Raw genomic sequence first — 11886 nt, 5'->3', positions numbered from 1 at the left:
ATATCTACCAATGTTAGTAGACAATTAAGGAATCACAAAAACCTCTTACAACTTTATTGGAGCATAATGTGAAAAGTTCATCATTTGAATTTAATACCGTACAATGTACAGATTTCAGCATATCACTTAAATATCCTCCGCTCATGCAGATGCAATACTGAAGATGGCGAAGCGAGGAGGTCATGGTACTTAGCACCACGTCCCATTGAATTGCATATACTTGACAACAGATTAATGTCTCTAACTCCTAGATCGTGTGCTAACAATGAGCATAGACTTTCCTTTCAAATAACTCCCCTCGACACTTCAACTAATCTGACAAAGAACATTCATGAACATTATATTCAAGACACTGAGGTTGAATACTGTATTAAATGCGAATGTGTAGCTTGCTCTTCTATAGCTAAAACTAAAAGTCATTACAAGTTTCCACCATCTTTAACTGAATCCTGAAATTTGTAGGTATGATAAGCGCCACTCTGTACATAGATACATTTATTTATACAAAATACAGTAAACTTCAAATTATTTATGATATTGAAAATATCAGTATTTTGACAAGTAACATATTTTGACATATTTAGGACACTTAAGATCTTAAAACGAAAAGATTGTAATCAAGTACTACATTTTGGCAATTTGTTCAAATTTGTAATATTCCTAAATTTGTTCAAACCGAGAGTATTTGAGCCGGTTTTGATAAAATATTTTTGTTTGAAATTTGGAAAGGAAAAAAAATGAACACCAAACTTGTCAAACAACCTATTGGTACAAAATTACAGTATTAAAAAAATCTCAATATAGTTCGATGTGATATTTAAAAGAGTTCTTTAGCAGAAAATAGTGCACATATAGCATTTAGTCTTAGAGTACTTATGCAAAATTTTGCTTAAAGATTGTCAGATGTTATATTTTATATTAAAATCCAATACTATGTGAAATTCAAAATATCTCTTCATTGAAATAAAACTTCATGCAATGCACTTTTACCACTAAGTTAACAAATGTTAAAATGAAATGTAATCATGTGAATCAGATAGATGAAAGAAATATGCAATAAAAGAAAAGCTGAACGAAATTAGCGCTTTCGATTGTCAGAACATTTTCCAAGAAGAGAATGACATAAAATGTTGTAGCGTGAAGGTAACGCATTAGATTAAAGTTTGTGTCAGATTGCTTCTACATATCCATAGTCTATTTCAATTAAAATATGTTTACAATTCTTATGAAATAATATCATGAATGCTTTCTTTTTGGCCAATATTTTGGTCGAAATTAGATAAATCTTAAATTATTGTGTCAAATAGGAAACCACTCTTTCTAGTTAATTGTGCGAAGAAATTTTACACTTCCTGTTATACAAAATTAACTTTTTTTTCAAGAAGTTTCTGTGCGAGGTGATGGTTTGCAAAACAAATGTAGAAAAATAAAATTAATGAGCTATGATGTAATGAATAAAAACCTTTCTACATATTTCTATTTTCTAACAGTTTTTAAAATTAGTTAATTACTTATTTTTACTAAGAATACTGTATCATTTTGTAAGTAATTATTTCCATTTCACTTATTTGAACATAAAATACAACGTTACTAACTTATCACTCGTTGTATTATTCAAATAAAAGAAAATCATATTCTCACTTTCAGACGACTTAACTGTTTCCTTTCCTATGACCATTATTCACAATTTACACTTCAATCTTACTCAAACCCTTTGTTGACTTTTCCACCATTTTGAAGTTCAATATTATCTTTACTTTTTTCTGTTTCCTTTTCAAGTTCAAACGTCTGATTATAGTGTCCATTCGTGGGTAATTGTTTCATTGGTTTACCGTCATATTCAAATTCTGGGTTACCAAGTTTATATTTGCCAATACTGATATGAACGTCTTTACTTTTCATTGGTGAAACTGATTTTAGCTTGCGCCTGTGTTCTGGTGCCCATTCTTGAGTAGGTCGTAAAAGATCCATTCCTTTCTGTAATTAAAAAACGGTAAAAGATTACTGAAAGAACCGAATACTGAAATTTAAATAAATAAATAAATAAAACTAAAATTTACGTTTATATATATATATATATATATATATATATATATATATATATATATATATATATATATATAAACGTAAATTTCAGTTTTGCTCATTAGATTGACTCTGAAAATGTGGTATACAAATAAATTCAGTAAAAATAAAATAGAATTTCTTCAACCTGATTTAAATTACACGATGAGCAAAACAATACGCTTGTTGTAAAAAGTATATGCACTTTGGCTTCATCAGGCACTATCTTGCTTCTCGCAGTAAAGGAAAGTGCTTTCAGTAAAACTTCATCAGATAGAAGGGATAATAAGTAGAAAGAAAAGAAAAATTAAAGAACAGAACACTAATTGTGAAGCTGCCAATTGAGCGTCATATTCAAATACAGAGTCACGTGATAGTGTTTCCAGGTTAAAGATAAAGAGTTTAGTCTAATAAGACAAAACTAAGGAAAGGGTTTTATCGAAAGAATTCAGAAGAAAAGAAAAATCATAAACAGAGAGAGGAATTTGTGATCTAAAAAGGTAGAAAAGGAATAAAAAGAATTGAAAAATATAAATTATGAAGTCATAATGAAAGAAATAAAGGCAATAATAACAGATGGTAGAAAATGAAAAGAATGAGAAAAAATAATAGTCATAAGAGAATGGTAAAGATCTAAATAGATGTACGGGAAATACAATGAACAGTGGCGTATTTACGATTTTGTTTAGGAGGGGGCTTTGCTAACATTCGGGGGGGGGGGCTTTGCCTGAAAATGTGAAAATTCAGCAAGATATTTCATATACTTTACTCTAGTAAGTAAGATTTCGGGGGGGAGGGGGCTTAAACCCGGAAGCCCCCCCCCTAAATACGCCACTGACAATGAATGTAGTGAAGTGGATTACAGGAAGTGGACTGTATTACAGACGGTTAAGATCGGGGTCGGTTAGTGGACAGAATAGTAATGGCTCTTTCCATATCGTTCTGAGGGACGTGGGAAAAGTCTGGATGAAGGCTTTTGAGAAAACGTACGCAGAAGGTGTAAAAGAAAAAAAATGTACTCTTGAGATGTATTGTGCATTCTGGGACAGAAATATGATGAATTTGACCGTTGCAATAATATCGGTAATTATTAATGTGGATCGAAAGAAGAATTAGAGTTGTTGATGCAGTATTGAAGGATGCATTTAAGGGTTAAATGGAATTGGAAAAATTGCAACTAATGGAACAGAGGAATACATGTGTTATTTCTAAACCTCGTAAATGATTGTATCATCAAACAAGTATGGAAATATTTTATCATGAAAAATAAAAGTAGCAAGAAAAAATAATTATCCCGTGAAAAAGGAATAAAATATCAATTGCACTTCCTATGGAGCTTATAGAAGACTGTGTGTTACTTCAGATTATTTTAGGTACCTTAGGCTACTCTCAAAGTGCTTGAAAATTGATATTATGTACATCATACATCACTACAAGAAAAGTTAAAAATTAAGAGCTGGATTTCTTGTTACTTCCTGTCTCCTGAAACCAAATTTTGAGATTACCTTGTTTATTTCCGACCTTTCGTCAGTGTTAATCATAATGTAAACCTGCTGTTGGTTATTAAAAGGGAAAAAAATCCATTGCAGAATTCAGGCTATACTTCACAAAGGAAACTATATTAAGTTCTTTTTTTTCTGGTTTTGTTTTGATTTGATTGGTTTGTGCACTTTGTATACTATAAACTGATAAATATGGAAGTATCATTGGGTATTTTGAAAATAAGGATCATAACTCCTAGCTTTATCCGTCTCTATAGCCTCGCTGCTGAAAGGTACGTTAAACTTAATATCAACTCAACATCTAGTTTTATGTTCTTTCTTTCTTTTTATTTTTTATTTTTTATTACATGTATAACGTCTTTGTGGCCACCCTTTTGCTAGTTTTCTTTCCAGTTACTTCACATTGTTTTAGGATTTGCTGTTTTCTTTTCTTTTTATATTTTTATTTTTTGTTAATTGTATGTGAATACGATATAATATTTGTTAGTAACTGTATATTTTAATGTTACTAGAAGTTTCTTTTGAGGCTAGTATAACAGAAGAAAATAAATACTAACTTATCTATTTTCTAGTAAGTAGGTTTAAGCGAAAAGAAATATTGCTTTCCAGAAGCAGCTAATAGTATAACTAATACTGAAAGGTTTCTAGGAACAATATCTAGCAAATAATTCAAAAGTGACAGGTACCATCCGTCATGAAGTCATTTTCGATTAAAGATTTCCGAACATTTGATGTTAGAAAAGAAATCTTTAGAAGGATAAACTAAATAATAATTTGAACCATTTTAGGCAAAATAGTGATATGCAATTTACATTACGACAGATCGACGAAAGCATGTAATAAAATCACAATGAATTACTATTTTTCAGAAAATATAAGATCTTTAAGAAAAGGAAATGCATATGTGGGAATTATTAAAGTAATATTTTTCTGTGTGCTACCATATATTCAACTTTTATAGGTACTTAGCTGCATTGATTTATGTTTATAATAATCCCTAAAAACATTGATAAATAATCAAATATTTACAATGAAATTTTTCCTTAAATTTTAATTTAAAATCATCATGCATCCATCTAGATCTTCACATATGAACGTAAAATTGTAGTTCATGTGTTACATACAGATAAAAATGTGTTGGAGTGTTTCTCACCTGCTTTCCTCGTGCAAATCGATAGACTGCAAATACAGGCATAAGGATGACTGATGCTATACCCAAAAGCCATCCTAAACCATCCACCCAACCGGGAAATATGTATTTTCCGTAATACGCTGGAGAAAAGTGGTAAAAGTTGAAAACTAATATTGCCTGTGAAAAACAAAGTACATTAATTAGTTAAAGTTTTATTACCATTTCGTGATTTCGATAAGGAAAATTATATACAATCACTTTGGTATGATATCTCATATTTTAAAAATGAAACAAGTTTTCAGTAAAACCTTGAAAGAGACAAATAAGAGACATTTTTGTAACAAGTGTTACTTATACTATTAATTTTCTTTTAAGTATATTATAAAATAGACTTGTTAATAATTAAATATATTTTTTGTACATAAGCCTATATTGCTTGTAATGTGACCTTTGCATACTACAAATATATATAAATTTCAGAACCTTTACATCTCGCAAAGATGAAGATCGTACTACAAATGAATCAGGTTTATGCACGAAAATATATTACAAGTATATGTAATAATGTACGTAAGGCATTTAATGTACTTGATTAATCTAATTAGTCATATGACGATTTTGTATAGGCGATAATGCCCAGTGGACGGGTAGAATATGCATTGCAACCTCAATTTATCCGACTATAAATAAGCTGTAAGTTAGGTAACTGAAAATCTTTGCATTACATGTGGATTGAAATGTCAAAATTGTATTAAGCACTGATTAACAATGTATATAAAACATTCATAAGATATGTATTCAAATTTCTTTATATCTTTGTAATATGCGTTTTAATTTAACAGTAACAATTTGTGTAGAAATAAGTTTAAATCGGTTGTTTCCTTCTTTTATTAATATATGAACTCACAACTGTCAAAAGGTGTTCTCAATATATGGACACTGGATTATCCAAGCACAGCAGTTAGGTTGTGGTGCAAACCACGTGGTCTGAGTGAAGAACACCGACTACAGACGAGAGAGGGTGTTGGCTGTTCTGGGAAACGGACTGGGTGGTTAACACATCGGCACGGTATGCCGAAGATCGTGAATTCGAGTCTCGGTGCAGTCAATCACTTTTTCACTTTTTGTATGTTATTGAATTAGCACCTACAGAGGATTTGGTGTGTAAAAAATAAGTTTAAATCGATCGTTTCCTCAATGTAAGACCTAATTAATTGAGATTTGATTTATATATTCTTAAGTTCTTCTGAATCAAAGATATAAATATAACGTGCACTATAGTTGAATAAAGTACATGGAACAGTTCCTAGAGAAAAGGAAAGAAGCATAGTATGTATAGAGAGAATTGCCTAAAAATAGAAAGTTATGCATTATTTCTAAAATCTTATTCGTGCTCGACTTAATGGAATTTGAAGCACAAAAGGAGGGAAAAAGTACTATATATATATAGTAGTAGTAGTAATTTTGCTTCTGATATCCTAAACATCTAAAGAATAAGTATGCTTTAAGTGAATACTGCGCAGAAAAAGTAATAAAACAAGATCTATACATGATATGACAATTTTCTTGGTAAAAATTAAACTTTTGTTTTGAAAAGACTGTAAGTCATCAAATCAACAATGTTTATTTAGTTAATTTTATTTCATATTCTACACAAATAGACATGTTCATATAAAAATGAATGAAGTTTATACAGTATTAAATCTGTAAATAGAATCCCAGAATTACTGAAATCTTTATTTTGAGATGAACATCAAATAAATTAAGTAACTAAATTTGTTGATGTGTCAATTTATACCCTTTTTCAGAAGAAAATATTCTTTTTAGAAAAATCTTTAAAAATTGCATTTTTCTTTTACAACATCGTCTGATTATAACTTTCGGGATCACATAAATTGGGATGCTTATATAGTTGTTGAGTAACTAAATTAAATTGAAAGCTATCGGAAACATGTTAAGCCGCTGAAACTGAGTTAAACAACTTTGTATATACAAAAATATTTTTGAACATTGGAGTATTTAAATATTCTACCTTATGTTCTTGTCATTATCCGATTTGCTTTATTTTATAATTTTATTTTTCTTTCCCAGTATGGTGTTGGAAATTATCAGATACTGAATATATAAAACTAAACTTGAAATTTCAGTTCAAAACCGTATATGTTTTTATATATATTTAAAAGTACTAGTAATAATAATTTTTCTCTAATTATAATTATTTCCAAATTCACTTACCAACAAAACAAGCGGAGAGATGAAACTCCATGAGAAAAGCCAATATATCCTTACAATTCCTGTGAGCTTCATTTTCATCTCTGCAATGTTATCCAGGAACTTACGACAACCTAAAATTGCAAAGTATATATTTTTTTAATATGTAATGCTCTTTTTCATTACATCAAACTTCTAAATGTATAATTACCTTTTATTTAACTGCTTACCAAAATCAATTTCATGATTTTCGAAGTTATTGATTTTAAGCAAATATTTAATTAATTAAAGGAATTCATATAAAACAATATGTTTCTTATATCTAGTATAATTGGTAAGTTCATAAGGTTCCGTTCTTTACATAATAGTTACTATTTATTCACTATCCTTTGTGTGTGTTTCATTGACACGTTCTGTACTATTTAGACTACGTATACAGCCCAATACTCAAAATAACACAGAAGCTTAAACCAAAGGAATAACATTAAGAAGATTCAGTAACAGGTTATCGAATTTAATTTCTAGATCGATGAAAATGGAACTTTGGTGTGAAATTATTTTGGTGGGAAATGATTTAAATAGTTTCATAAAAGTATGTCGCTAAGCATTAGACTGCTTTGAAGTGTTTTAGTGCTAAATCATGACCCTGTTGTCAATACAATGTCTATTAGTAGTACTTATGTAGATGCTTTCTTGATGTTTGGGGGATAATGATAGTAACTGACGCTGAAGATCAGCAATGAGGCATGTGTAATATGTGGTGAAAGCAATAGTAAATAAATAATACTATCAGATAAATCTTTTGAAACTAATGTGTCTATTAGTAAATTCTAAATACTTATCATATTTCTTTCTAGCGCAATAGTATTCCTTGAATCTTTTTTTTTCTTACTTATTTTTTCCATCCTCTTTTTTCTTAGTTTTGAGTTTTCGCAAGGGGATGACGTATTCCTGGCCTCTCGAAAGCTCTTGCTTCTAGAGGCTTTCCAACTAATATTCCGTGCGTATTTTATATGCCACGTGGTTCTCCTATTTAGACACTCGACCTAATTATTTCTATTATAGTTGGGTAACCGACAGCGGAGAATTAGCGTTTTTTCTATTGAACATTGGACAATTTATATAAAACTTCATCTTAATGCTTGTAAGTTATAATTTTTTTTATTTCTTATTTAAACTAATAGAGTAACACAACTAATTATTTATTGAAATAATTTTATTTTTACGTAAATATATTACATTTTTATAAATGAAATTTTGAGTTAAAGCTTATAGGTATGAACCCAATGGGTAATTAATTACATTCTTCTAACTTATATATGTATATATTAAATTCAAAAAATCTTAGATCAAATCAGGACAACTGACAACAAAATATATAGTCATGATTGGACTAGAAATTTTAGGTGCAGTTTTTATAGGAAGAGATTAAGGAAAAAATGCGCTAAACTAAGGCAATAAGGTTTTTATTTCCCTCAACTATTTTGACAATTATTCTTATATCTGATTGAGAAGAGCTTAAAATGAACCACGTACTTTTACATAAGTTGTAACCTGAGGAAGGATCTATTAAAAATATTAATCACATCTAAGTTGTTACACGTAAACGTGTTTTTGTTTCGAGATAAAAAGGCCTTTATAGATGCTAAAGGTTTCTCTATATCCATGGGTCAAATTTCGTATTTACTTGGAGTGGCAACTTTGAAGATATTTCAAACTGCACCGTCACATATTTGTAACCATAAATAAAAAACTTCTGCCTGCAAATCTTAATCTCTATCTGAAGAAGTTTGTGTGCTTTGGAAATTACATCTACGATTTTTAGACCTAGAGGAAGTATAAATTGCTTGATCTTGTGAAAAGTCTTGGACAAGGAAACCACATTCAAACCACGATGACACAGAAATTTGGAATAAACTTTTTAAAAAGTATTAGTAAAAGAAGAAAGAGGAGAAAAGGGGAGTGAGTACGGATTAACAGAATAAAGGGATAAAGGAGGAAATGGTGCTAAAAAAATATGTCTATTACCAAATGGAAGTAACATTTTATATACCGAGTTCTTTTGGAAAGCACGCTTTTGCTCTAAAAGAAGAAAATGCATACCAAAATCCTTGGTCTAGTCATGATAAAACAACAGAATAAAAATAATATTTGAAAACGTCAACATTAAATGAGATTAAATAATATTGCAAAAAAGAACATACAAAAAACAGAAAAACCATATAAATGGAAAGTATCGAATTTTACATTTCTCATTAAGGCTCTAGTAGATATCTATAGATTTAAAAGGAATGCATAAACTTACCAACGCATAATAACTTTGACGATGAACAAATTATGAGTTCTAATATATATGACACTTATAGATCAAAGGAAACCAAATTGGGAATATAGAAAAAAAATATTTAATATTCATTAGAAGAATGATTATAATTCATTCACTTACCATATACCCAAGCTACAAGGCCTAGCTCTGCTAGTCCTATTAGCAGAATTGACCATGATGCTGAATTCCAGTCTAGAAGTGTGAACATATAAATTCTACCGTCAAAACACATGGAAAGTCCGCAGACAAAACAGAGAAATCCCATACCTATAACTATTTTGTACTTGTGTTCACTGAGCTGTGGCCATTGATCCTCGACAGCTGTCACCAAAGTTTCTAAACCAGCAAACTGTAGGACAAAATATCAAAACTAAAGTATGTTCAAAAGAAATATTGTAAGATATTTGTTAACATAGTAACAGGTTTTCAATTGTTGATTATAGTCCCTGTATTGTATCATTATTTTATCTCTTTATAATTAGTTGTTGCTACTAAAATTTCTTCTTAGCTATTGTTTCCTAACATTATTACCATATTAGTTTAAAAAAAATAGATAGTTGATTCCACAGGCAACTTTTTCTTCTTGAGAAAACAACATTGAGTCTATTCTAACATGGTGGCAAACATTTTTCAACTTGATAACAGTGACGTAACTAATGGGAGAAACGGGGCTTTTGCCTCGAATGCCGGATTGGGGGAGCGCAAAACTGGGTAAATATTTATTTTAACTATAACGCAAGGAAAGGAGTTTTAGCAAACTAAAGATCATATAAAATACCTCATAAACTTAGGACAACAACGATTCACCAACCTTAGGATCATATCCATAGAGCATAAGTTAGCTTCAAAGCTATCTTTTGAGCACATTATAAAAACCTTTTCAGCCAAAAGAGCCGGCAAAGTTAAATTTTAGTTCCATATTTTTGTGTTTTCATTTAACTTACATCAATTTAAGAGATTTGTAAATTGTTCGAGTATAATACTCGAGACAACAGCTTTACTGTCATAATTAAATAACAAACTATTGATTCATTCTACACATATTCACATCAGGATATAATTCCAAAAACATTGTAATTTGCAGTTGTTATAATAAGACTATAAGAATATGTCAAACATGCTATTCTCAGATTATTTGGCAATCAAATACTAATTAGTTTGCTGTTTTATCTTTACTAAAAAGTAAATTATGTACTGCAATTTTGAAATCAAGCTTTATCACTTTAGGAAAAGATGGAATAGGAAAATTACTGTGTGATGTCAATATTAGGTATAGTCGGGGAGAGTTTTGATTTGTTCGGTCAGGGTAGGGGCGGGGGGATAAGGCTAGTTCTTGCCCGGACAACAAGTAACCTAGTTGCGTCGCTGCTTGATAAACAATTATATTGTTTTAACGACATAAACATTTTAACGACGGGTAAAGAAAAATATTTAAAAAAAAGGCGGTAAATCCTTATAAAATCTTTTGATACGGTACTTAATAACAAACTATTTATGTTGTATTCAGAAGCATAGCCAATAGATACAATATTTTTATGGTAAAGTTTTTCTACACTTACAGAATTGAGAGTATGCAGAGTAAAAATTTTTAATTTTATGTTAAAAATTAATTTTCAAAGATTAATATTATAGTGTGTATTATATGCACTCCTATCTAGTCTTTACCGATTCTGTATCGTATAAATGTGCTCAACCAATATAATAAAATACTAAGTAAAAATATGTAAATATTTCTCGTAACACTATTACCAACACTAATCGAATTTTATGTAATCTGATCCAAGAATAAAATTTCTGTACAAATCGTTTGTCATATTGAGTTTGTTAGTAATATTGTTTAATTAATCACTAACTTCTAATTACTACTAACTGTTTTGTGATTCAAGGATGTATTGCAGGGTAAACTTGTTTCGAAAGAAAACGTCTAAAGTAAAGCTGATATGCTAAGCAATGGAATTTAAACCGATTCGTTCATGCATTAAATATTTGAGTAGAAAATGTAATAAAGATAGTGATTCATAATTCCCGAGATAGCACAGTAACAAACTGAGACAGAGCAGAAATGAAACGATCAACCAAAAGGAGAAACTATCCAAGTTTTAATGTGTAATAGGAACCGCAGCATAGTTGGAAAGTTTACCACCAGAGGGTAGTTTTAACAAATCACTGGTGAAAAATAATCTTTTTTTCCTTAAATTTGTTAAATGAAAGTCTGTTGTGACGGTGCAGATTTCGTAATAAATTTCAAGCAGTAGCACCTGGAGATAAAACTATTCATACATAATACACCAGAGGAGATTGGATCGTTCATGCAGTCATGGACAATGACCGTAACATACATTGGAAACAGTGATATCGACAACTTTAATTTCTTGAAGGAGGGGGAACAAGCGGAGAGGCAGCTATTTTTTTTATACCAAAAATAGTTTTAAATTACTTGACCTACATTACAATAAAACATGTCTGGGGAGTATTTGTGAGCAGACAAAGTTACTGGGGTACTCACCCCACTTGTTTCCTCTAGCATCCTTACTGATTAGAACGTGTGTGACAAGAACCTCAAGATACACGAGTGACGCTTGCCGAGTTACCAGGAGTACTTATATCGAGTACTTGTAAGATATGTAAGAATATTGGAGAGATTCTGCAAC

General features: G+C 30.2%; 2 protein-coding genes across 2 annotated transcripts in view; both read right to left on the bottom strand.

Annotated features, from left to right (window-relative positions):
* Positions 1-1378: 1378 nt before the first annotated feature.
* Positions 1379-7038, bottom strand: LOC145667642 (sodium- and chloride-dependent GABA transporter 1-like). Its single transcript, XM_081735104.1, has 3 exons — positions 6934-7038; positions 4720-4875; positions 1379-1977 (listed from the first exon to the last, which is right to left on the bottom strand). Exons 1-3 carry the CDS (start codon positions 7009-7011, stop codon positions 1702-1704), a joined length of 510 nt encoding a protein of 169 aa, XP_081591230.1. The 5' UTR covers positions 7012-7038; the 3' UTR covers positions 1379-1701.
* A 1315-nt stretch (positions 7039-8353) lies between these two features.
* LOC145680191 (sodium- and chloride-dependent glycine transporter 2-like) overlaps positions 8354-11886 on the bottom strand; it is a 38064-nt gene continuing 34531 nt past the window's right edge. Inside the window, exons 6-7 of the mRNA XM_081750446.1 lie at positions 9356-9584; positions 8354-8475 (exon numbers count right to left, since the gene is read on the bottom strand). Coding sequence (XP_081606572.1) covers positions 8354-8475; positions 9356-9584 — 351 coding nt within the window. The remainder of the gene's footprint in view (positions 8476-9355; positions 9585-11886) is intronic.

Source organism: Thermobia domestica, chromosome 1 (genome assembly GCF_964235325.1).
Source record: "Thermobia domestica chromosome 1, izTheDome1.hap1.1, whole genome shotgun sequence".
Classification (NCBI taxonomy): domain Eukaryota; kingdom Metazoa; phylum Arthropoda; class Insecta; order Zygentoma; family Lepismatidae; genus Thermobia; species Thermobia domestica.
The sequence above is the reverse complement of the archived record's forward strand: the minus strand, read 5'-3'. Positions and strand labels throughout refer to the sequence as shown.

What these genes read in the sequence shown, in the direction of transcription:
- LOC145667642 (XM_081735104.1), bottom strand. Translation starts at nt 7,011, where the DNA reads ATGAAAATGAAGCTCACAGGAATTGTAAGGATATATTGGCTTTTCTCA. An exon ending in TCTCTCCGCTTGTTTTGTTG is followed by an intron (nt 4,876 to 6,933) that starts GTAAGTGAATTT and finishes TGTTTTTCACAG; the next exon opens with GCAATATTAGTTTTCAACTT. An exon ending in GATTTGCACGAGGAAAGCAG is followed by an intron (nt 1,978 to 4,719) that starts GTGAGAAACACT and finishes TTTTAATTACAG; the next exon opens with AAAGGAATGGATCTTTTACG.